At 42.6% G+C, this 26,427-nt stretch overlaps 1 protein-coding gene across 2 annotated transcripts; it reads left to right on the forward strand.

Moving 5' to 3' along the window:
- The first annotated feature begins 1,123 nt into the window (after positions 1-1,123).
- STK38L (serine/threonine kinase 38 like) lies at positions 1,124-25,988 on the forward strand. Of its 2 annotated transcripts, none has more exons than XM_054399507.1 (13): positions 1,124-1,257; positions 3,441-3,492; positions 7,360-7,482; positions 8,008-8,091; positions 10,748-10,871; positions 11,363-11,517; positions 12,744-12,846; positions 15,840-15,901; positions 17,657-17,774; positions 18,158-18,281; positions 21,074-21,169; positions 23,649-23,749; positions 25,807-25,988. In XM_054399507.1, the coding sequence occupies exons 1-13, from the start codon at positions 1,124-1,126 to the stop codon at positions 25,932-25,934; spliced, it is 1,404 nt and encodes a 467-aa protein (XP_054255482.1). In that variant the 3' UTR covers positions 25,935-25,988. The 2 variants fall into 2 exon arrangements, with proteins under 2 accessions (XP_054255482.1, XP_054255481.1); XM_054399506.1 differs by having other exon boundaries at positions 23,649-23,740.
- Positions 25,989-26,427: the final 439 nt, after the last annotated feature.

The following is a 26,427-nucleotide window of genomic DNA, read 5'->3' on the forward strand; positions in this document are numbered from 1 at the left end:
AGCCTGGAGCACATGGCCTACAAGGAGTGTCTAAGGGAGCTGGGGTTGTTCAGTCTGGAGAAGAGGCTGAGGGGAGACCTCATTGTTCTCTACAACTCCCTTGAGGGAAGTTGGAGCAAGGAGGGGGCAGCCTCTTCTTGGTGTCAAGTGACAGGACCAGAGAAAATGGTTTTAAGCTGCACAAGGGGAGGTTCAGGCTGGATGCTTGGAGATACTTCTTCACAGAGAGGGTTATCAGACATTGGAACAGGCTGTCCAGGGCAGTGGTGAAATCACCATTCTGGGAGGTGTTTCAGCAGTGTGTGGACCTGGCACTTAGAGACATGGTTTATTGTGACCCTTCAGTGGGTCGAAGGTTGAACTGGATGATCTTGGAGGTCTCTTCCAAGCAGATGTTTTCTGTGATTCCCACTGCCCCAGATTTGAAAATCCAAACACAGAGAGCTCTATAACAAACAGCTGCTCCAGAAAACACTCTTCATTGGCTGCATGATGCAGAGGTGGTTGTCTAATAGTCTTGTGGTAGGGAATGGCTTTCTATTCTTGGTGTTTAATTATTGCTTTAAAAAAAGGCAACTGAACAGAAAATAAAAAGGCAGCCGAAGTTTTCCACTTAAAATATGGCAATTACATTATTTCATTTTCATGTGGTGATTACTAGAAATCTCCCCAACTGCCCCCATGTGATTTAGTTGAGTGGCTTTTAAATTCGAAGAAGTTTGATGGCTATCATCTATTCTTGCAATAGTTTGCCCTCTGGGTTGGATTAAGGGTTTTGTCCATTTACTTCTTCATTTTATCCTGTCCTTTTGGTAGCATCTAGAATTTCTAGAGTCTGAAATTGCCGTTGAGTTGTGACATATCCAGCTGTGGGAGCTGTCTGGGCCTCTTCATGCTTCCCCCTTTTCCTTTCAACAGGCTTAAGTCTGCCAAAGGTACATTTGCCTCATTTATGGACAAGCACTGCTGTGTGAGCTGCCCATAGCCTGCATAGCTCTTTGCTGTGATTCACCCCTTCTTCTGCCAACATGTTGGCAAAAAACCCCACCCAAAATATAACAAAATCTATTTTAATTTTCCAGTGAATGATGATGTGATGTGTTCTGTTTCAGTACATGTTACCATGGCGATGACTGCAGGGACTACAACTTCCTTTCCCATGAGTAACCACACCCGGGAGAGAGTGACAGTGGCCAAACTTACACTGGAGAACTTCTACAGTAACCTAATTATACAGCATGAAGAGAGAGAAACCAGGTACCAGCTCTGCTGCTGCTTCCCCATCTCGAGCTTTTCGCAGCTTTTGGCAGTGTTTGCTCAAGGGTACTTTGATCCCCATGTATGAAGCAGTATTCAGAAGCTTTTCTTAATAGCAAAGGTCTAATCCTCAAAGGGCACAAGCTACCTTCCAGCTGCTGACTGTGCTGGTAGACCTGTGAATATTCCCTGCTACTGCCCAAAGCAGTCATGGAGTAACTGAGGACCTCTGCTTTTAACTTCTGATAGAACTTACCTTCCCATCAGACTACTACTATTTTGTAGAAACTGCTCTGTGCAGAGTTTTACTCTGTAGCACATGAAGTTCATGACCTGATTCCTCACATGTGCCACAAGGACTAAAATCTACAGAGGAAGATGCTGCATAGCTGCTTATGAGAATTAACTTGGTTCTGTGTAAGGCAGTGGCTCATGGTGTCTGTTGGTCCTCTGTGGCATGGAGCTCATGCCAAGCCTCATAAACCCTGTGGAAGGGAGCTTATAGGTAGGGAAGAAGACATAGGTGAGGTGTTAAACGTGCTGATGGAGTAAGGAGAGGAGGCAGAGAGATGGTGGTGCTAGAGATAAGGAGCAGTAAAGAGCATAGCGTTGGTGATCATAGAATACTTTTGGTTGGAAAGTCCTTCAAGAAAATTAGGTCTGACCATTCTCTAACTACCACGTCTGCTGCTAAACCATGTCCCTCAGCACCACATCTGCATCTCTTTAAACATCTGCAGGGATGGGGATTCAACCACCTCCCTGGAGAGCCTGTTTGAACCTCCTTTCAGGGAGATGTGATGAGAGAGAAGTCTCCTCTCAGCCTCTTTTTCACCAGACTCAACAACCCCAGTTCCCTCAGCCACAACTCACTAGACCTGTTTTCAAGGCCCTTGACCAGCTTTCCTGCCCTTCTCTGGATGTGCTTCAGCACTTTCGGTGTCTTTCTTGTAGTGAAGGCCCCGAATCTGAACACAGTACTCAAGGTGATGAAAAGTTTGAGAGGTTCTTGGATGGGCAGAATGTATTTTGAGGATAATGTAATACCCACCTCTAAGTGATCTGAGAATGGTGTTGACTGGTACTTCGAGTACGTGTTGATCATCTCCATTTTAACTTTTCTCATCAGTGCTCAATTCTGCCTCTGATGTGGCCAAGTGCTACTTGAATTAAGTGTTAAAGCATCCAGCATTTGATTGTAATGAATGCTGTTTCAAATTTGTCATCAGCATGTGAAATTATCATTGCCCTGATAGTGTTTTTAATTGAGGGGTTTTCTGTTGAGCAGCAGGGTTTCTCTCTTCATCATATTTCGTCATTACTCCATATAATTGAGTTGCTTCTAGTTAGAAGAACGGACTGTCTACCAAGGGCCTTTAATTTAGGGGTTCCTGCTGTGCTTCCTGGTACAGGAAGACACCAAGAGCCTGGCACCCAGCCTTCCAACTCGTCTTCTGCTAGTGGGTAACCAGCATTCTGAAAGGTGTGCCCTGATAGTCATGAAGAAGCATCCTAGGGATGGAAAAAGAGAGGTCTAATAGACACATTGCCATGTGCTGACCCTGTGCGATCTGTGGGGTACTCTGAGGCTTCACTCACACGCTTCCAGCCTGACATGACAACAACTGGAGGAGCCCTGGGACTGGTGAGCCCTCCTTCACAAAGAACACTGGAAGGAGATGGTGATGGCTCACTCCAGCAGGGTAGAGCTGATTGGTATGAGAGTGAAGGGAACAGGACCACGTGTGTGACCAAGGGAGAGGTCAGTAAGGCTGGGACTGGGAGTGAAAGGTGGAGCTGGTGGAGGTGTAGGAGTTAGAGATGAGATTAAAATAGTGAAAAATAACAAAATCTTATTCTGATTCATAATCCTAATTAATAGAAATAGCCTTATTTCAGCTAGATTATAAGAAGAAATACAAGTCATTAGAGTGATTATACATTTGGAACTGTAATGCCTAGTTTTCCAAAGAAGGGTGCTTACATTTGCTTGTTTTCAATAGCTTTGATCATTTTTATTGAATGAGCAAATGAAGGGAGTACACAATAAGTTCTCAAATGTCCATTTGAGGCAAATTCTCCCATATCTGGAAAATGTCAAGTAAAGGTGTTGACTTGCTGTAGTGTTACGTTTGGTTTTAATAGTACGAAATAAATCAGTCTCCTGTTTCTTCCCTTTGCAGGCAGAAGAAGCTGGAAGTGGCTATGGAAGAGGAAGGCCTTGCAGATGAGGAGGTAAATACTCCTTAACCTCTGAAGACACTAGTGTGCTTTGCACCACTCCAAATTGGCATTTGAGGAGCTTACAGAAACAGGAGTTAGCATGGCATGAAGTTTTAGTTTGTAAATGAATGCTGTCCCTGTAAGTAACTTGTTTATTAGGGAAGCTGTGAATATGCTTGAATGGTACTGGAAATAGCTAAGGCTTTTCATGCCACTCTTGGTGCTGTTGAGACATATGGCAGCAGCAAGTATATAGATGAAAACTGTTCGCCGTGGTATTTGGCAATGTGTCGGTGTGAGCTGAAATTCCACCCCCCCAACAATAACCAGGCTAGCTCAGTCTGGAAGCAAATGAAAAGCTGTATTTACAAGCAGAGTCTAAAATCTACAATGAAATGCAATGAATATGTACAAATATACAAAATTCACAACATTCACAAATATATACAATCAACAGAAAAGCACAACCGATCTCCCTTTGCTTCCCCCCAAGGGGACCCTCCCAAAGGGGCCTCTCTCTCTCCCAGGAGCTTCCCCCCAGACCCTCCTTGGACAGAAAGCAGAGTTAGTTAAGCAGAAAGTTGTTAACTTAGCTGCCAAGGTCAGTGTGTGTTATCTTCAGCCAGAAGAGAAGAAGAAGAAAACAGCAGCCAGACAGCCCAGCAACTGCCCCCACTGCTGAACGCAGAATGTGCCAAAGTGCCTACTTTGTTTTGGGTAATAGTTCTTAAACATTTCTATCTATCCAATGGAAGTGTTTAGAACAATCAGTATTTTGCTTTCTTACACCCAATAGTGACTTATTTACATTCTTTCACTTTCTCTGTTCTGAACTTTGCAAGGAAAAATTAAAAAGACAGTTTCAAACCATCACAGGCAAGAAAAAAAGGTGAGATATGCTTGGAAGAAGTGGTTAGAAAACAAAATGCTGAACCATTTTGTCTTGATTTGAACAATAAACTGGGAAAACCTGTGTTCCCTGTCGAAGTGATGAGGATGTGATGATCTCTGCCTGGGTGGCATCTCTCAGAACTGTAGTCAGTGAGTTGCTTTTCTGAAGTCCGTCACACTGTGGCTGCCTGTATTGCCTTCAAGACAATAGAGTGTGAAGAACTGTCCCTGAAGAGTTGCTATGAACCAGTCAAAAGCTGATGGATAAGAATTAGAGACAAAGGGAACCTTGTGGTTGGTGTCTACTACACACTACCTGGTCAAGGGGAGCTCACGGAGGAAGCCTTCCTGCTCCAGCTAGATGTGGCTTCGTGTTGCAGGCTTTTGTTCTGCTGGGGGACTTCAACTACCCCAACTTCTGCTGGAAAAATAGCAGAGCAAGCTGTAGGCAATCGAGGAGACTCCTGCAATGCCTTGATGATAACTTCCTGAGCCAGATATTAGACAGCCCTACCCCAGGGAATGCGATACTGGACCTGATGGTCACAAATACAAGTGAAGAATTCATCACTGATGTCAAGATTGGGGGTTGCAGTGATCATGCACTGGTGGAGTTTGCAGTCTGAAGGGATACAGGACAGACAGGAAGTATAGTCAGGACTCTGAGTTTTAGGAAAGCAAACTTCCAGCTCCTTAGTAGGACCCCCTGGGAAAAGATCCTTAGGGACAGGGGAGCAGAGCAGAGCTGGCAGATCTTTAAGGGCATTATCCTTAGAGGGCAAGAGCTCTTGATCCCTGTGTTTTAAGAAATTGGGCAAGGAAGGAAAGGGACCAGCATGGCTGAATAACCTGCTGGTGAAAATAAAGAGTAAGAGGGAACTGCACAGACAGTGGAAGCAGGGACAGGTAACCTGGGAGGAGTAGAGCAACACCTGGTTGTGAGAGAGATGAGGTCAGGGAGGCTAAGGCACACCTAGAGCTGAACCTGGCAAGGGATGCTAAGAAGAGAGCTTCTGTAGGTGAGAATGGAGACCTGGTATCAACAGATGAGAAGGCTGAGGTACTAAAAAAAATTTTTTCCTCAAACCTTCACTGGCAATTTTGCTCCATCCCGTGTTGATGGACCACTAGGTGTGGGCCTGTGAGGTAAAGCCCCTCTCACTGTAAGGGAAGATCATGTTCAGGATCACCTGAGGAATCTCAGCACAAATCTACAGGACCTGATGAAATGCATCCCAGAGATCTATAGGAATTGGCTGATGTAGTTGCAGGGCAAGTCTCCATAATATTTGAAAAGTTGTGGCTGGAGGCTGGAAGAAGGGAAACATTGCACCCAGTTTTAAAAAGGGTAAAAACCAGGATTCTGGAGATTACTGATTTATCAGCCTCACCTCTGTGCCTGCAAACAGATCCTCTTGGAAGCTATGCTAAAGCAGGTGGAGGACAGGGAGGGTGATTTGAGACAGCCAGCGTAGCTTCACCAAGGGCATGTCCTGTGTGACATCTAGCTTTCTACAATGGTGTGACTACATCAGTGGACAAGAGATGACTTATGGATGTCATCTATCTGGACTTTTGTAAAGCCTTTGACTCTCTTTCTAAGCTGGAGAGAGATGGATTTGATGAGTGACCTGTCCAGTGGATAAGGAATTGTCTGGATGATTCCATACAAAGGGTAGAGCTGAATGTCGAGATGGAGACAGGTGGCAAGTGATGTCCCTCAAGGGTCTGGAGCAGGGTAGATTTAGGTTGGACTTAAGGAGGAAATTATTTACAGTTAGAGTGGTAAAATACTGGAAGAGGGTGCCCAGGGATGTGGTTGAGGCCCTGTCCCTGGTGACATTCAAGATCAGACTTGATGTAGGCCTGATTGATCAAGGGCATCTTGATTTAGTTAGAGGTGTCCCTGCTGACTGCAGGGGGTTGGACAAGATGACCTTTGAGGGTCCCTTCCAATCCAATGCAATCTGTGAACAGTGTTTCAGTCATTTCTGAGCTTGTGTGATCACCATCATTTCTAGGAAGGACAAAAAGTGATTGTGGGCACATAATGCCATCTTGTGGTTTTAAAACCATCATCCTAGTACAAAATCTGGCAGGTGCCTAATGGATGGATCTCCTTTAGCAGGCTCTTAGATTTCAGCATCTTTAGGAGCAGAGGTTGGTGTTTTATCTGCTCTCTAGGTGAGTCCCATTGATATTCTTGTAGAACAAAATATATGACAGGGTCTGGACAGATTTTTTTTTTTTTTTTCCCCCCCAAGCACAAGTGTTTGTGTGCCATAAAGCAAGTGAATTTTACTATAAATAACAGAAGTTGGATCTCTGCTGCCTGTGAGACCTGTCATCGCTTTTTTTTGGTGGGGTACAAATTTAAGCTTTTATTGATCCTTCACACTGCCCAGAAATAAAAGTGCTTGCCTCAGTGACTTAAGACTGATATGCTTAGAGCTAGAATGTTTTGTTTCTTTCTTTTTTTTATCACTCAGTAACACTCTTTTTTTTTTTTTTTTTTTAATAACTCAGTAACAAACTCAAAAAAATGAAACTAGACCTGAGGCCTCTGTATAAAACACCATGCTCCTGAATTGCACTTTGAGAAACTTTCTCTCTCCTTTTAGAATTACAGATAATACTTTACAGGAAGGGAAATTGCCCACTGACAGGATAAGAGGCAATGGATGAAAGTTGAGGCATAGGAAGTTCTATGGAAACATGAGGAAAAAATTTTTTTGCTGTGAGGATGATGGAACACTGGAACAGGCTGCCAGGGGGGTTGTGGAGTCTCCTTCTCTGGAGATATTCAAAGCCCACCTGGATGCGTTCCTGTGTGATCTGGTATAGGTGATCCTGCTCTGGCAGGGGGGTTAGGCTTAGATGATCTTTTGAGGTCCCTTCCAACCCCTAATGTTCTGTGATTCTGTGATTGTCTGTCTTGACTTCCTACTGTCAAATGACTTTAAAAACTTTTTCTCTGTGTCTCCTTAGAAAAAATTGCGCAGGTCACAACACGCTCGCAAAGAAACAGAGTTTCTGCGACTAAAGAGGACTAGACTCGGCTTGGATGACTTTGAGTCTTTGAAAGTTATAGGAAGAGGAGCATTTGGGGAGGTTTGTCATTTTCTTGCTTGAACAGGATATTAAAATTTGCATTGAATGTTAAAATGGAATATTTAATTACAGGAAAAAAGTTCCAGCTGGGGAGTTTGATTGCAGAAGAACAGCTATTTTGAGTTACCTTTCTCAAATGGAAAGGCCTTTAGCTTCCCCATAGCTTCCCAAGCTGATGTTGCTCATTTGGGCCCCTGAAAGGATGGAGTGGGAGTTGTGCAGCTTCTCTCCATAAACATCCTCCCTGCCCTGTGTCACATCACAGTTGTATCCGCTCCTGAATTTTGGGGTGCACAATCTCACAGCTACCTGGAACCTGCCTGCCTAACGCAAGAACTGCTTCAAAGTACCTACTCATCACTAGTGTTAGTGTTGTGTGTGGTGGAGAAATATTCCTGTTCTCATGGTTTTTAAACGTTTGAAAGAACTTTTCCATGCCCAGCAATTTTGAGCCTTCCAGGAGATTCCATGCTTGGGTCTTGTTTCTGAGGTGGAGAAGACTGATAGGGTTGTTTCTCCTTGTAGGTACGCCTCGTTCAGAAGAAGGATACAGGTCATATTTATGCAATGAAGATACTAAGAAAAGCAGATATGCTGGAGAAAGAGCAGGTTTGTGCTTTGTCTAAGTCCCCAAGATTTCAAACTTATGCTGTTTAGAAGATTGCTGTAGATATTAGTTGGTCATATTCTCCCCTTTGAAAGTCCCAATCTAGCAGTTCAGAGCATCTATGGACTTGTTACATAAAAAATGAGAAATTGGGAAATAAGGTCATCACCTTTTAAAAAAAAAAAGAAATTATTTACAGTTGATTTGGAACAGTGACAAAGGTTTTGGGTTTGGTTTTGGTTTTTTTACAGATTCATAGAATGGGTTAGGTTAGATGGGACCTTAAAAAATCACCTAGTTCAAACCCCTCCCACTAGACCAGGTTGCTCAAGGCCTCATCCAGCCTGGCCTTAAAAGCCTCCAGGAATGGGGCTTCTATCACCTCCCTGGGCAACCTGTTCCAGTGTCTCACCACCCTCACTGAAGAATTTCTTTCTAATCTCCAGTCGAAATCTGCCCTCTTCCAGCTCAAAGCCATTGCCCCTTGTTCTGTCTGCTTCTTGTCCTATTTTTGCCCCTCTGCCCTGGGCTGTGTTTGTGAACAGGAGGAAGGTGATTTAACAGGCACAGTTTGCCATTTGTACCAAGAGTTTTGAAAGAAAAATACTGAAAATGGGAAAGATCCAGAACTTTTTTGTGTTGAAAGATTTGTGCCATGTCCCCTGCCATGATTAGTGCTAAAACCAGGTTTATTATGCTTCTCCCCTCCTTTATCAGTGCAGACCTTAGAGTACTTCATCTGTCAAAGTGCATTTCAAGGAAAATGCTTCTTGAAAAACAGAACTAAGCCGAAGTTAAAAAAAAAGAGAGCATTTGTTGTTTTCTTTGGATGGCTAGATACCAACAGATGGCACATTGTTCATGGGCTTTGTTTCATTTATTTTGCTTTTTAGTGGGGTCCTGTCTTGTTTTGTTAGTTTGGTTTTAATTTTTATCTCACAATTCACTATGAATGCTGAAAGGACACAGCAAGTACTTCAGCTCAACAAATCAAGAAATCCAGTTTGGATGTCTCAAGCAAAAGGGCAGACAAAATAGGACTTTTCCTCACCTGTTCAAACCTTACCCATTGTTTCCTTTTGTATTCCATTGCCCTGCCGTGGTACTTTGTGTTTGTTTTTGGTTTTGTTTTTTTTTTTTTTTCCTTTTTGAGCCCATGCCCTGAATATAGGGAACCAGAAGAGCAACATGTTCTGCAAAGCACCCAGAAGGTGTGTTGCCCTGTGTTTGAAGCCCTGCCACGTTTTATGACCTGCTAGAACAGGTACAGCCCATGCAGCAGCTGTAGCTCAGACTCTCCATTTTGTCTGGCACAGCAATTTTCCCTGGAGAGTATTTGTCTGCTGGCTTTTTATTCCCTGGTCCGTTTAGTGGAAGGCAACACAGAACATAAATACAAGAAAAGTAAGGCTTTTTTTTAGTTGATTTGAGTGCCTGATGGCACTGGGAAATACCCTAGCTGTTTTTAAGCAAGGTTTTAATACTCTAGTTTATAGCTACGTTGAAGAGTGAAGGATGGAAAGAAGTATTTTGCTAACAAGAACAGATAGAGTAGGGTTATCATTTGGACTTGATGATCCCAAAGGTCTTTTCCAACCTGAATGTTTCTGTGATTCTGTAATTAAATCAAAGTTGGAGTGCCTGATGCAGAGAGAAGACCGATTGCCCTGTGGTGAAGGTGCTCTTGGTCAGTAGAACAGGAGAAGAAATGGGCTCTGCTTGGAAGAAATAGTTCTTAAAACTGAAATAGCCTTTTTTTTTTTTTCCTCTCTCTAGAAGTTGCTTTCTGGTACACGAACAAAGGAAATCTTACAGCTGTCAAGAAATACTTTTCCATGCATGTGTCTGAGCTTGCAGTAGGGACACAGGGCTCTGTGACAGCTCTGTATGTTTTGCCTTTTTTTTTTCCCCACAAGCTTTGTTAGTTCTTCCCAAAAAAAGACCTCAGCTTAACAAGCTATGCTTTGTGCTTATAGAGATGTGCCTCTGTAAAATTGTGTGAATGGTTCTTTTCAACATTGGGTTGACTTCTCTCTGAGTTTCTAAGGGATATTTTGGGAGGACTTTGTAGGATTTCGTAAAAAATTCTAGAATCATAGAATCATTTGGGTTGGAAAAGACCTTTAAGATCAAGTCCAACCACTGTCTAACTTTACCAAGGCTGGTGCTAAACCATGTCCCTCAGCACCACATCTCTGCCTCTCTTAAACATCTCCAGGGATGGGGATCCAACCTGCTTCCTGGAGCAGGTGTTTGTGAACCCTTTTAGTCAAGAAGTTTCTTCCAATATCCAACATAAATTTCCCCTGGTGCAATTTGAGGCCATTTCTTCTCCTCCTATCACTTGCTACTGGGGAGAACCTAGCCACAACCTGGCTCCAGCCTCCTTTCTGGGAGTTGTAGAAAGCAATGATTTCTCTCTTCAGCCTCCTTTTCTCTGGACTAAACAACCTAGTTCCCTCAGCTGCTCCTCAGAAGAGCTGTTCTCCAGACCCTTCACCATTATGAAAAACATGATTTATGGAAAGAGTGTGCAAAGTAGTTTGGTTGCTAAAGAACATGAAAATACTTTGTGGGACTAGGAATACAATACAATGCTCTTTGTTGAAGTATTTAAATTGTCTTTTTAATAATAAGGACTTCAAAAATAAATTTTAGGTAGCCCATATCCGAGCAGAAAGAGATATTTTGGTTGAAGCAGATGGAGCCTGGGTGGTGAAGATGTTTTACAGCTTTCAGGATAAAAGAAATCTTTATCTTATCATGGAGTTCTTACCTGGAGGTAAGCTGTTTGCTGTGGTGATACAAGTACTGTGTAATTTGTGATAACAAAAAAATTAACTTTTTTTTTAAATTCAGTGGCAGTGATGTAACCATTCCTGAATTTATTTTTTTTTTCTTTCTTTGGTTAGGGGCAAGGAAAGGAAGGTTATGAAAGGTTCTGCTCTTTAACTACTAAAGCTATTAACACACACACACCAAAAAAAGTTGTTAAAACAGTTTATTTGTGCGTTACATATCTTGAGTGTCAAAATTCACAGTATCTCCCTGGGCTATCCAATTACAATTTCTGGTTACAATTTTCAAGTTTTAAATCCAGTTTACTGAAAAAGTATTGTTGGGTTTGTAGGTCCTTGCAGTAATAGTTTTCTAATGAGTAGCTGTAAGGCCAGCTACAAGGTTAAGTTTGGGTTCTCCTGGGGTTTCACTTAGAACTAGTCTCATTGTTCAAATGTTCTGGTTTCAAAGCTGTATTTTCGTCTCTTTGATTAGGTGACATGATGACCTTACTAATGAAGAAAGATACCTTATCAGAAGAGGAGACACAGTTTTACATTTCTGAAACTGTGTTGGCCATAGATGCTATTCACCAGCTGGGATTCATCCACAGGGATATTAAACCAGATAACCTCCTACTGGATGCTAAGGTGTGTAGTGTGTATGTAAACTGCCTATGCTTTAAACATCACTGTCTGCAGATGATGCCATTTATAGTGGTGCTCGTCAGTGGGAACCAGTAGTGACACAAGAGTGACTGACTTAAACTAGCTGGAATGAAGGGCAGAAAACTGTCACTATCTTTTTCCTTCTAGAACACCAATACACTTAAAAGCAAAACCACCCTTGTTGTTTGTTGGAAAGCCTTTTAAAGCTTTTAAGGAAAGCCTTTCAAGTGAGAAGACCCACTTAGGACGTCCAGATGCTCATAGTCATTAAAAGTTTATATACTTAATTGCTTCAAGACATCTGAAAGCATGAAACATTCAGACAATCACTAATAACCACTTCATTTCCTACAGTCAGATAATTGTTTTATCGCCCACTCACGGGTGGTGGAAACTGTTGACTATAGTGAGCCATGAAAAGGACCCAGTAAACATTATACATGAGTCTGTAAGACTATCTAGCATTGATGTCTGGAAACCTGATTGAAGCCTGGGTACCATCCAAGCAGAACAAGGGATCACAGAGTCCAACTATTATCTAATTCTGCCAGGTCTGGTGCTAAACCTCAGCACTACATCTCTGCCTTTTTTAGACACCTGCAGGGATGGGGCTTCAGCCACCTCCCGGGGGAGCCTACTCCAGTCTTTCAGAACCTTTTCAGTGGAGAGGTTTCTTCTTCAAGCCAACCTAAATCTCCCCTGGTGCAACTTGGAGCCATTTCCTTTTTTACTGTCACTTATTACTAGGGAGAAGAGACTTGATCCCACCTGGCTCCAACCTCCTTTCAGGGAGCTGTGTGGAGCAAGAAGGTCTCCCCTCAGTCTTTTCTCCAGACTAAACAACCCCAGTTCCCTCGGCTGCTCCTCATGAGACCTATTCACCAGCTTCATTGCCCTTCTCTGGACCTGCTCCAGGACCTTAATGTCTTGCAGAGAGGGATGTCTCAGTGGTATCCATTTAAAAACAAAATCAGTCAAACTAACTGCCCTCAGCTGTTGCTGAACTGTTGATGTAACCATTTCCACATTCCTCACAGTGTAACAACATTCAGACATTATTTGCCTCCTTGTCCTTGACTAAGTAGTTCTGTACAAGTCTGCCATGGCCTGAGAAGCCATGTGCAGTTATTAAACGTGTTTTTTTTCGATCATAACCTTTCTAAATGGTTTTCTTCGATTTTTTTTTTTTTCCTTTTAATTTTTTTTAGGGTCATGTAAAACTGTCTGATTTTGGGCTATGCACAGGTTTAAAGAAAGCTCACAGAACTGAGTTCTACAGGAACCTCACACACAACCCACCAAGTGACTTCTGTGAGTATAAGATGTCCTCATTCAACATTTAAATAGTTCGGAGCTGAAGCTAGACCACATCATTTATTTCTGCTGTGGTAAACAAGATTGGTCAGGCTGCTTGCATTTAATGGGAAACTGGAAATGCAACTTCCCCTGCTCATGGGAGCATTTAATGGGAAAGAAATTACTATTTTTTGGTAACATTAGTGTGGTTTTGCTCATTTGTACATGGGGACAAATACATTTTTGTAACAATGTTAGTGAAGTTACAGGAACACTCTTTCAGAAGGGATATGGTTTTCATGTGCTGACTTAGTGAAGGTGGTGACAATCTCATGAAGCTTTTTATAAGAATTAAGTTGCTCATCAAGATGCCTGCATGTGACTGTTTTGTAGAATAATAGAATTGCTTTGGTTGGAAAAGACCTTTAAGATTCTGGAGTCCAACTGTTAACAAACTCTACCAAGTCTCATGCCAACCGTGTCCTTCAGCACTGCATCTCTTTTAAACACCTGTAGGGGTGGGGATTCAACCAGTTCCCTGGGGAATCTATTCCAGCATTTTGAGAACCTTTTCAGTGAAGAAGCTTTCTCTAATAGCCAACCTAAACACCCCTGATACAACTTGCAGACCATTTCCTCCCATCCTGTCACTTGTCAATAGGAAGAAGAGACCAACCCCTAGCTGACTCCAACCTCCTTTCAGGTAGTGGTGGAGAATGAGAAGGTCTCCCCTCAGTCTCCTTTTCTCCAGATTATTAAACAACCCACTTCCCTCAGCCACTCCTCACCAGACCTGTGCTCCAGTCCCTTCACCAGCTGTGTTGTTCTTCTCTGGACCCACTCTAGGACCTCTATGTCTTTCTTGTAGTGAGTGGCCCAAAACTGGACTTCAGTACTCAAGGTGCTGAGTACAAGGGGACAGTCACTTCCTTTGTCCTGCTGGTCAGTTACAGTGGTAGCTGAGATGGGCCAGGATGCTATTGGTTTTCTTGGCCACCTGAGCACACTGCTCACTTGTATCCAGCCTGCTGTTGATTTAATCTACAAAAGTAAAATTCCTTTGCAGTTCTTGTTGCTTAAAAAACCCATCACCAATATCTGAATATACATTGCCAGCTGCAACAGTAAGTGCTGCTCATCTCACATCAGTCTGTAGAACCTTTTTAGCAAGTTCTAATTTAGAATTGCTTATGTGTCCTACTTACAGAAGTTTCAGCTGCAGTTTGGCCAGTAGTTACTCATTATCATTTTCCCATTTCTAGTTATAATCTCATGCCTGCCTGTGACACAGAGTGGGGCAGCACAGCAGGAGCAGAGGGATGGAGTATACTAGTAAGGGCTCTCAATGTGTTGCCCTGAGGTAAGCCAGGGACAGTGCACCAAGACACACCAAGGGAATCAAGGAGGATTTGCCTAAGAGGGTCACAAAGCCAGCCCAGCTGAAGTGCCTCTATGCAAATACACGCAGCTTGGATAATAAACAGGATGAATCAAGGGCCACTGTGCTGCTGGAAAGCCATGATATAGTGGCTATTACTGAAGCTTGGTGGGATGCTTCCCATGACTGGAATGTAGGGATAGATGGGTACAAGCTCTTTAGGAAGGAAAGGCAGGGGAGGAGGTGTTGCTCTCTCTATCAGTGACCATCTGGAATCAGTGAAGCTCCATCCCATCCTGGGGAAGGATGATGAGCTGGTTGAGAGCATATGGGTGAAGATTAAAGGGAAGACACAACATCAATAGACAAGTGAAGAGCAGCCAACTTCATTTATCTGGACCTGAGCAAAGCCTTCGACACTGTCCCATACAACATCCTGATCTCCAAGCTGGGAAAGTCTGGGTTTGATAGATGGACCACTTGGTGGATAAAGAACTGGCTTGATGGCTGCACCCAAAGAGTGGCTGTCAATGGCTCCATGTCCCAGTGGAGGCCAGTGCCAAGTGGAGTTCCTCAGGGATCAGTCCTGGGACCAGTCTTGTTCAGCATCTTTGGTGGCATGGACAGTGGCATTGAGTGCACCCTCAGCAGGTTCGACAAAGACACCAAGCTGTGTGGTGCTGCAGACAGGCTGGAAGGAAGGGATCCATCCAGAGGGACCTTGACAGGCTGGAGAGGTGGGCACATGCCAACCTCAGGAGGTTCAACAAGACCAAGTGAGGGTCCTGCATCTGGGTTGGGGCAATGCCAGGCAATGACATAGGCTGGGCAGTGACTGGCTTGAGAGCAGCCCTGAAGAAAAGGACTTGGGGGTGCTGGTTGAATGAGAAGCTCAACATGAGCCATGAGTGTGCATTTGCAGCCCAGAAAGCAAATCACATCCTGGGCTGCTTCAAGAGAAGTGTGGCCCGCAGGTTGAGGGAGGTGATTCTCCTCCTCTATACCACTCTGATGAGACCCCCACCTGGAGTAGTGTCCAGTTCTGGAGCTACTATTACAGGATGAATCTGGAGGTGCTGGAACATGTCCAGAGAAGGGCCATGAGGATGATCAGAGGGCTGGAGCTCCTCTCCTATGAAGATAGGCTGAGAGAGTTGGGGTTGCTCAGTCTGGAGCAGAGAAGGCTCTAAAGAGACCTTGTAGGCCCCCTTCAGGTATTGGAAGGCCACAGTAAGAAAGCTGGTGAGGGACTTCTTAGGGTGTCAGGTAGTGATAGGACTAGGGGGGAACAGATCCAAGCTAGAGAAGGGTAGATTTAGATTAGACTTTAGGAAGAAGTTCTTCACCATAAGGGTGGTGAGACACTGGAACAGGTTGCCCTGGGAGGTGGTGGAAGCCCCATCCCTGGAAGTTTTTAAGGCCAGGCTGGATGTGGCAACCTGATCTAGCAGGGAGGCTGGAACTGGATGATACTTGGGGTCCCTTCCAACCCTTACAATTCTGTGGTTCTATGATTTCATTCTAGACTAAAGCATTCTAAAGACACTAAACAGTCTTTGAAAATAGACTGCTGTCAACCTTTTAATTTTCAAAATGCATTTATTTACCTAATAAATATTTTGTGAATTAGCATTTCAGAATATGAACTCAAAGAGGAAAGCAGAAACGTGGAAGAAAAACAGGAGACAGCTGGTGAGTTATTAAAATTGTCTTTTTTTCTTTTTTTTTTTTCTTCTGTTTGTGGAAAACATGAAATAAAAACTCAGTGCTGATGCTACTGGTTTTCAAAAAATAGAAGGCCTTCATCCTTTACAGATGTTGTTCCCTTCAGGTTTCCAAAATAGCAAATAACTGGAAAGAAGGTGGTCTGGTGATTCCAGTAGTAGGATAGCTTGAGATCAGGGTTCCTTTGTTTCCAGAGCTCTGGCTAGCAAGACTTTGCTCTTCCCTATGCCTTTGTTTCCCTTTGGAGCATCTGGACTAACCTCAGGTGTCAGCAAACACTTAGCTAAGCTGTATCTTGGGTTTACTCCTAGGCTGACCTGGTACTGACAGTGTGTTTAAACTCCTGGAGTTCAGATTTAATTTAGTTTCATTCCTGCAGTTCAGTATCACAAGATGTGTAGCTGTTTGGGTCTTGGCTGTTTGGCTCTTTTTCAGGGAGCTGTGGGGAAAACTTCTGTGTTTGCCCTTCTGTTGAATGAGAATGCAGAGTTAGATAGTGGTTGGACTCAGTGATCTTAAAGGTCTTTTCCAACCCAAACCATTCTGTGATAGTATCTGTCAGCTATGGATCTGTAGTAAAAAAATCTGTAGTAAAAAAAACTCAGTTCTCAAATTTTGGAACTTTTCACACTTTGTTTTCATGTGATTTGCTGCACTATTCCTATAAAGCTTTTGGGTTGTCCTTTCTTTCCTCATGAGACATAATGAGATTACATTGTAGTCACGTTGCCTGGCAGGGGCTGTTTCTCACACCCTTACTCCTGCTTGGAGTTAGATCCCTGCCAAGACTGACATGACAGAACTATGTGGTGAAGCTAGGCCAAAGAATGAGACAGTTCATCAGAGACAGGAAAAAGCTAAAGTGACAACTTGTTTCAGTTACTATTTGAAAAGCAGCCATATCCTTGCCTTTCCACTTAGTCCAAAATGAAATGTTTCTTTTTGTTAAAATGAAGTATTTTTGTTTCTAGTCAGGCAAGTCACAGAATGAGAGAATGGTTTGGGTTGGAAAGGACCTTAAAGATCATCTAGTTCCAACCTTCTGCCATGGGTAGGGGGTAGGGACACCTCCTACTAGACCAGGTTGCTCAAGGCCCCATCCAAACTGATCCTGAACGCTGCAAAGGCTGGAGCCTACACAACTTCTCTAGGCAACCTACTGTAGTGCCTCACTACAACAGGTTGTAGTGAGCCTCTTCCAGTTTGAAGCCATTAGCACTCATCCTATCACTGCAGGCTGTGGTAAATAGATTCATCTTTCCTCTAGGCCCCTTTTAAGTACTGGAAGGCTGCTCTAAGGTCTCCCACGACCCTTCTCATCTCCGTATTGAACAACCCCAATCCTCTCAGCCTGTCTCCACAGGAGAGGTGCTCCAGCACTCTGCTGGACTTCAACAGTTTCGTGTCTTTCTCTTTGTTGGGGGTTCCAGAGATCAAGATGACTATCCCTCTAGCATAACAAAGCCATACTCAAAATACCAATCACCATTTCCATGCTGGCAAAACTGATATTGCAATGGGGATATTCTATGATTTTATTACATTTAGGAGGATGATTTCCATTTACTTTCAAGGTTCTCTGTGGTTTTTGGTCTTGGGATTTTAGATACTGTGAATTCTCAAATGAAGCACTCCTATCCATCCCAATAACAAAATTCTATATGTGAATCCTCAGGAAAAGGCTTTGCAAAGTGGACGAATATTTCTTTTTCTTTTTTCCAGGCATATTCTACTGTTGGAACTCCAGACTATATTGCACCAGAAGTATTCATGCAGACTGGGTACAACAAGCTGTGTGACTGGTGGTCTTTGGGAGTGATTATGTATGAAATGCTAATAGGTATGTTGAAGACCTCAACTTAAGAATCATTCAAAGGTAGCAGGGTCCAGTAGTTCACAAAGTCTGATCTCCCTTGCATAGTAGGAAGTACCAGAATTTCATTCAGTTCCACCTGAAGCAAGCCCCAAATTCAGCTTCTAGAAAACTCTTAAAGCCTTCCCACCTTTCCAAGAAGGCAGCACAAGAGAATGTCTCAGTTGTTTCAGTGATTATTTCAGATGATTATTTTTGATGGTTTTGGGTCTCACTAATTGGAAGCAACAAAATAACCTTGAATGTTGCATTGCAATAGAGGAAACTTCTGGCTAGTACTAATTGTTGGCTTTGGAGTCATTGTGGCAAAAGCAGAGGTAAAGGTTTCTTCTTCTATTTTTTTTGTGCAGGGTATCCACCTTTCTGCTCAGAAACACCACAGGAGACTTACAGAAAAGTTATGAACTGGAAAGAAACGTTGGTGTTTCCTCCAGAGGTGCCCATTTCAGAGAAAGCAAAGGATTTAATTCTGAGGTTAGTAACAAAAGCCCACTTCTGACACTCATCCAGACAGTCATCTTCCATTAGGTTAACCTGCTGTTCTGCATGAAGGAAGATGTAGATTGAAAAGAAAGTTTTCTCTGCGTTGCCATTCTTGACAGATTATTATTTATTTTATTATTTAAATTCTTTTTCCTTTTGCCATTTGTTTAACATGAAGGAATAAGCTGTAATGATCAGACTTGTACCACGTATCAGGAGAAATGGAGAAGACTAGAAAAAAGAAAAACATAAATAGAAGCGGGGGGAAAGTGGTGAACACTTTATTTTTTTTTCCCCTTCTTCTCAAAGGGAATTAGAAAACAACTACTTGCCAGCATTTAATGCACTGAACAGAAATCTTTGGATGTTTTGGATTTACTCACTTTTTTTCCAAAATGACAGCTTTTAATTCATTCAGTTTTGCAGTGAAGTTTTTGCAATGAGCTTTGGTGTCACAGTCAGGCAGAGATGCTCTCTTGCCCTGGGATTTTTGGAAGGGGCATGTGGCTTTTGGATTAGATACTTTTTTTTTTTTTTTTTACCCAATAATATTACAAGCTTACATAATTCTGTTACAGGCAAAAAAAAAAAAAAAAAAAAAAAGGAATTTCTCATAGGCAGAGCAGAGAACTAGAATTTAGTCCAAGCAGTGTTTCAGTAGCATACAACAAACAGTTCTCAATCCAGTTACTGTGATAGCAACAGTTCAAATTCTTTAATTCTAGCTAGTTCTCATTAATAACTTTGTGTCTCACAGTTCTATGGTATTTTCAGTGTCTGTTTCTCTAGTTTTCTGCTTAACCTCTTCTTGTGTGTTGTCAATATCCTGAGTTCTTTTCTGGAAAGAACACAGTGATGCTGCTGGGGATTCCTTCCTCAGTCTTGGCTGTGTTTGGGGCATTTTTAGCTATTTCAGGCAGTTTATTTGTTCATACACAATGACTCCTTGAAGTCATTATCTTGTCTCTGTTTATGGAAGGATTTAAATGAGGGTAAAACATTTTTAGTTACAGTTTAGTAAAAAGATTTCACAAAAGCAAGCTAGGCAAGAAACACCTGGCCATTAGGTACTTGGTCCCTTACAGCTTGGACAGCTTAGACAACATATATTACACCTTAAAAAAAGTTGCAGATTAACTTTAAGCTTCTTTATTTTTATGGATACAAATCAAAGCAAACTAAAAAGCTCAAGTTCAGACAAACCCTGAGCCTTCTCTTGGCTAACCATTTTTACAAGTTTTGAGGTCTCTTAGTAATCAGCATCAACCAACTGGCTGGGCTGCAATAGGAATATAAACAGGTTTGGTGTGTTTTGGTTTTGTTTGCTTGTTTTTGGTGTTTTTTTTTTTCCCCCTAAGTGACACTCAGCTACAAGTAAAAGAAGATTCCAATCTGTAACTGGAGATAGCTGATATCCTAACTTGCTGTATTACTAAATTGTCCCTACCTAGTGAGAAGGTGACCCCCTTTTTTTTTCTTTATTGCAGTGTATTAACATGAAAATTGCCTGGCAAATCTGGATGATATAATTGTGTGGAGGGATTTAGTTCAGCATAACTAAATTGACACCCAGAGACTCTGTTCACCTAGGCAAACAGGATTTCATTTAGCAAAGGCCAGGTGTCTTCTGGAGCAACAGCCCACATTTCCCTGCTACCAAGTACTACCCCTCAGGTGATTCCACAAGTGGAAGGACCAAGCTTTTTGTTTGATGTGGGCATTTTTTTTCCTGCTATTGTAAAACTTCCTCTTTGTGTCACTGCTGATATGTTTTGCCATCCTCGAAGAGGCTCCAAGGATGGTGTAAAAAATACAATGCTGTTACATCTTTGCTAGCATCCAGTGAACTCCTAGACTGAGTATTGCTGTATTCACCAGGCCCCTTGATGGGATACTTCAGCAGCTTTTCTGGCTAGCTAGGCATAGGTCCAGGCAGGCATCAGTCTGGAGGAGAAGGGAATGTCCCAGAATAAATCCTGAACTTGCTATCAGAGAGCTTTCACCTCCCTGTTATTCTTCTTTAGGATTTTATAGTTTTCCTTCTTCGTGTTTTTCTTTCTGGCTACTTTGGCATGTAACAGTCCCCATCTCAACAATCCTATCACTGTCCCTCATTCACCTTTTTCTTCTTCCACTCCACAGATTTTCTTACAGCTGTTTCTCATAAATTGACAATTTCTTCTGGAGTCTGACCCAAAGTTATGCAGCTGGGTTTTATCAGAAGCAGGCCCTGGGTTCTTGGTACCACCATCACCTGTACCTCTAAGGAGAGGGAAGAGTAGAGTGACAGGCAGAATAGGGACGTGGCATGTTTTGAATGCCTGGCTCATTGTAGTTCCAAAAAGCTACACCTGTGAGCAGTTCTGTTTGGCTAAGTGTATGTGTTCCTATTTGCTCGACTTGGAAACTGCATTTTAAATAATGGAGAACATGTAGAGGGGTTTTCAGTGTTAAGGATTTAAGTCTCCCTTCCAAACTAATCTTACAGGGCTAGTACTTGCAGCAGCTTTCCACAAACCTTGCAGATGGGGCTGCAACAGTTGGTAGAAAGGTGTAAGTATTGTCATCATAGCTTTTTTTGTTTTGGGACTCTTGACTGTACTCTGCTTCTTCTGTCTCCCTTCTCTCCTAGATGCAACAAGCTGCTTTTATGTCATGCCAAGTGATGGAACAATGTGAAAGCACTTCCTCAAATTCCCACAGCAGTTCTATTTGCTGTTGCTTCTGTCTGCATTTATTGTAACACTTCCTTTTTTTTTTTTTTTTTCTCCTCACTTTTTCAGGTTTTGTATCGACTCAGAAAATAGAATTGGTAGTAATGGAGTAGAGGAAATAAAAAGTCATCCATTTTTTGAAGGAGTAGACTGGGGGCATATCAGGTGTGTATATATATGTATGTAAGAGAATAAAAGCAAGAATTTCCTGCACTATGATGTCAAGGATAATTATTTCCAATTTATCTTTTATTTTGAAAGGCAGCTACTGGCAGTAGGTGGATGACAGAAGATTCTTAGGCCTCACTGACATTCATAGATCTGTTTAACTGTCTTGAGATGCCTCTGATTGCCCCAGAGTGCCCAAGAAAGAAAAGTTGTGGTTGAATGGCCATGTTATTCCTGATGTATGCTCTGATCTCAGCAGAGACCACCTCTTCCACTAGTAATGGGCTCTGCAGCTGTTGCTATACTTGACTTTTTTGGAATGGGAGCACAAGAAAAGCAAACTATTCAAAAAATGCAGGGGAAGCAGATGAATGAAGAGAGACACCAAGTAGAAGGAGAACACAGGGGTATGTCTTTACTGCATGCTGCAGATACTACACCCCTGTCATCTACAGAGTGCTGGGCAGAGGCACTGACTCACCTCAGTTGCAGCCTCTGTGGCCAAATCCTTCTGGGCCAGGCCTGGGTAAAGGGCCTAGTTGAGGCAGCCAAACCAGCTCCAGCCTGAGCTTGTGCCTGCAGATGCTGAGCTACCTTTCACAGAATTATTGAGGCTGGAAAAGATCTCTGAGATCATCAAGTTCAGCTTATGACCTGACACCACCACATCAGCTAAACCATGCCACCAAGTGCCACATCCAATCTTTTCTTAAAGACATCCAGTGATGGTGACTCCACCATCTCCCTGGGCAGTCCATTCCAATGCCTAATCCCCCTTTGCAGGTACCCAAAGTGGTAACACCTTTAGAACAGAATTTGAGTTGAGCTGATGGCTACTGTTCACCTCTTTTTAAGGTAGGATGCTGTTTCAGTGGTACTGCAGTTTTCTACATGAAAATCCATCCTGTGGGCATGTGATTGTCTAGCTCTTAGTTTCCTCCAGTGTAGAAAATCTTCTTTAACTTACCTTTCAGTGTGGGAGGTGTTATTAATAAGCAATGAGAGCAGTAACATATCTGTTCATGCCATGTGTGGCAACCTGGCAAAATGGTTTCCCTGCTCCACCCTGAAGTGTATTTAATTGTAGTAATTACACTTGTAATAAATTACACAGGTGTAAATGAACGACTTTCCCACAGTGCCATATTCCAGTTTGAAGGCTTTTGTGGGATAAATTACTTAAGCAACTTTGAATGCCTCCTTAACATTTCTTAAAGGGCTGCCTAATTGTTGAGCTACATGGGTCACAACCCCAGACAATGCACTAGGCTTGGAAGAAGAGTGGCTGGAAAGCTGCCCAGCAGAACAAGACCTGGGAGTGCTGGTTGGCAGCTGTTTGGATATGAGCCAGCAGTGTGTTCAGGTGTTCAAGAAAGCCAATGGTGTCCTGACTTGTATCAGAAATAATGTAACAAGCAGTCCTGCTGTACTCAGCACTGGAGAGGCCACACCTGGAGTAGTGGGTCCAGTTTTGGAGCCCTCACTACAAGAAAGAAATCAAGGTGCTGGGAGCAGGTCCAGAGAAGGGTGATTTAGCTGGTGAAAGGTCTGGAGAACAGGTCTGGTGAGGAGCAGCTGAGGGAGCTGGGGTTGTTTAGACTGGAGAAAAGGAGGCTGAGGGGAAACCACCTCACTCTCCACAACTACCTGAAAGGAGGTTGGCCTGAGGTGGGTGTTGGTCCCTTCTCTCTAGTAACAAGTTATAGGGTGAGATGAAATAGCATCAAGTTGCACCAGGGGAGGTTTAGAATATTAAGCTTCTTCACAGAAAAGGAAAAAGCTCTGGACTAGGCTCCCCGGGGAGGTGGTTGAATCCCCATCCCTGGAGATGTTTAAAAGAGGCAGAGATGTGGTGCTGAGGGACATGGTTTAGCTTGATAGTTTGATAACAGGTGGACCGGATGATCTTAAAGGTCTTTTCCAACCAAAAAATAAAAATCTGTGATTCTATTCTATGATTCTACAGCAGAACCATGTCAGCCAATCAGTTTTGGATGAGAGATACTGGTGAGCAAGTGTCAAGAAAAGGAGCTACAGCTGAAAGGTATTTTGGCTGAGGTGCAGGCTGGTGAGCACTGGAATTGTAAAGCAATACCTCTGATGGCTCCAAATGCAAGTAGAATCCTGCTCAGCAGGGTAGGCTGGGTTTATGAAGCAAGGCATCTACAGTGGTTTTTGGTGACAACCAGGATCATAGTGATGGCTCCATGGCAGATAAGTATGGAATGCTGTTTTGGTTAATGGGGAAATTGTTTGCCCCAAGTGTGCCAAGAAGGTACTGATGCTAGATAGGAAACCAGTAAATCTCCCAATGATGTCAACAAAGCAGGCAAGTCAGATGCATCTCTGACGGACTGAGCAGAACTTCCGTGCTTTAAAGGGATATTTTAACTGTAAAAAGCTGAATTAAGCAAAACTGGGACTTCCTGTCACTCTTGCTAATTTTCACTGTTCTGGTATGTATTTCTATTTGCAGGGAAAGACCAGCTGCTATCCCTATAGAAATCAAAAGTATTGATGATACTTCAAACTTCGATGAATTTCCTGAATCAGATATTTTACAGCCAGGTGAGAACTGCCTTCAAAATGTGGAATTTAGCATTGGTGACATGTCACAGTACTCCACAGATGCTTTTTGATGTTGTTTAGATACACTTTTCTGATACCATAACTAGGGTAATACAGAAACTTGATCCATAGACTTTCTTACAAATATAGAGTCATAGAATCATTCTGGTTAGAAAAGACCTTTAAGGTCACCAAGTCCAACCATTCTCTAACTCTACCAACTCTGGTGCTAATACCAATGTAAACTTATAACATCTGATAGATTCTATATCCTTAAAACTTAGGAGGGGGGGAAAGCTGTTAAAATCTTTGTGCTTTATTAAAAAAAAAATCTACTTTTTAAAAAAGTGTAGGTATATAGTGATGACAGAAAACAGCAGGTTTTGTCTAACTAAATTCAGGTTGAGCTTGCACAGGTTGAACTTTAGGTATTTAAGACTACTTTGTTTCTTGCCAAGCATAAATGTTCACACATTGGTGGGCAAAAATTTTCGGACTGGTGATTGTTTCATGTAGTGATTTACAAACCTGAATGGTTCTGCAAATCATTTAAGGTTCACACCTGCAGTATTGTGTTCAGTTCTGGACTTCTCACTACAGGAAGGACTTTGAGCTTCTGGAGTGTGTCCAGAGAAGGGCAGCGAGGTTGGAGAGGGCCCACAAGGAGCCTCTGAGGGAGCTGGAGTTGTTCAGTCTGGAGGAGGCTGAGGGGAGACCTCATCATTCTCTAGAAATACCTGAAGGGAGGTTGGAGCAAGGAGGTGGGCAGCCTCTCCTCTTTGGTGGCAAGCAACACGACCAGAGGAAATGGTTTCAAGCTGCCCCAGGGGAAGTTCAGGCTGGATACTAGGGAATACTTAGTCACAGAGAGGGTTCTCAGAGGTTGGAGCGGTCTGCCCAGAGCAGTGCTGGAGTCACTGTCCCTGGAGGTGTGAACCTTTTACTTAGGGACATGGTTTAGTGTTGATCCTTCAGTGCTGGGTCAAAGTTTGGACTGAATGATCATGGAGGTCTCTTCCAACTGGATGTTTTCTGTCATTCTGTTTTGTTTTTAATTGTTAATTTTTATTGGCAGGTAGTAGAAAATCTTAATACCTTTTAGAGACTTGATTCTCTGACATGCCAATTTCTCTGAGCCCCTACTGGTTTCAGTGGATTATTAATGGCTGAAAGACAGGCACATATGTTACAATGATTAATTGATACGCCTAGATGTGCTAACAACCACAGAAATATCAAGATGCTGGGTTTGGCTGTTTGGGTTTTTTCCTGCAATGGCTTTTAATGGCAAGGAAGCTTTGTCCTTTTAATGCAAACGTAGACAGTCTCCAGTGCCTAAGGTAAGCCATTTAAGTCCGTATTTAGATAATGCCACCTACCTGTGTATTGCTTTTGGCATTTCGGACTTATGTTACTCTATCTCTAAATGCCTAAATAACAAAATTCTATATTGGTGTGTTTGGCATCTCGAGTTGAAAACACTGCTCTAGACCTCTAAAAGCAGCAGCTGGAGAGCTAAATAGAGAAGGCCACATGAAGTGAATACCTGTGTGCAGTGTGACAGGCTTTTTTGGTCCTCCACAAAATAGACTACAGAAGCCTCACTGAGGCTACAAGCAGGGAGGGAGGCCTATGAGAGTACTACACTATCTGTAGTTCTCTTGGGATAATTGGGATATATCTTTTTCTTCTGTCTGTGGTGAGGACAATACCATATGTATACATGTATTTGTGCATGGAACATTCTACAAGTTGTGTTTTTCATAGCTGTATACTCTCTGGGTATTGGATAGCTTCGTGCCAAGATAGGGGAGCCTGCTGTGTGCAGACATACCAAGAAAAAAAGAAAAAGGAAAAAAAAAGTTCCACTTCAGAGATGTATGCTGAAATGATAACTCTTTGTAGACCATTGCCCAAAGGTAGCTGACGGGATGTCTTCAAGGAGCTTCTGCTGCTTAGGGAAGTAGGAGCTCAGTGCTGCTTATATACGTGCTCTGTGAAAAGTCCCTCTCAGAAGCAGCACTGGTTCTAATTGTTTTGTTTTTCCTTTTGCTTCTGAACTGCAGTGCCAAACACAACGGAACCTGACTACAAATCCAAAGACTGGGTTTTCCTCAATTACACCTACAAGAGGTTCGAAGGGCTGACGCAGCGTGGCTCCATCCCTTCTTACATGAAAGCTGGGAAGTTGTGAAACAAAAACATGCAAACCCACAGAAGAAATCAAAATACAAACCTCAGGTAGCTGCATCACCAGACCTGCTTGGTGTTACTTATCAGTTCATTGACTCTGATGCACATCAATTTCACAAGGAAATTCTACAGGATTAGGATTTCTAAGACTACTACAGGAATTAGTTGGCAGTGCCAGCTGGCTTTTGTTTTTATTTTCTTTCTTCTTTTTGGTTTTTGTTTGTTTGTTTTGTGTTTTTATATTTGAATATTTTGTGTTAACTTTATTATACAAAGGTACTGGAATAAAAGGAGTGTACATCCCTAGAACTGCACTGCCTATGTGTGTATAACAGTTAATTATGCCTCTCTGTACTGTGGCTTTGTTTTGTACTGTAAACCATCTAATCCACCCAGGGGTAAAACATACAGCATTGGTATTATGCTGCTTACCTGGTGGGTTATTTGAAAACAAAACCAAACCAAACAAAAATACCGACTCCAAAACATTGCCC

Source organism: Indicator indicator, chromosome 3 (assembly GCF_027791375.1).
Source record: "Indicator indicator isolate 239-I01 chromosome 3, UM_Iind_1.1, whole genome shotgun sequence".
NCBI classification, from domain to species: Eukaryota; Metazoa; Chordata; class Aves; order Piciformes; family Indicatoridae; genus Indicator; species Indicator indicator.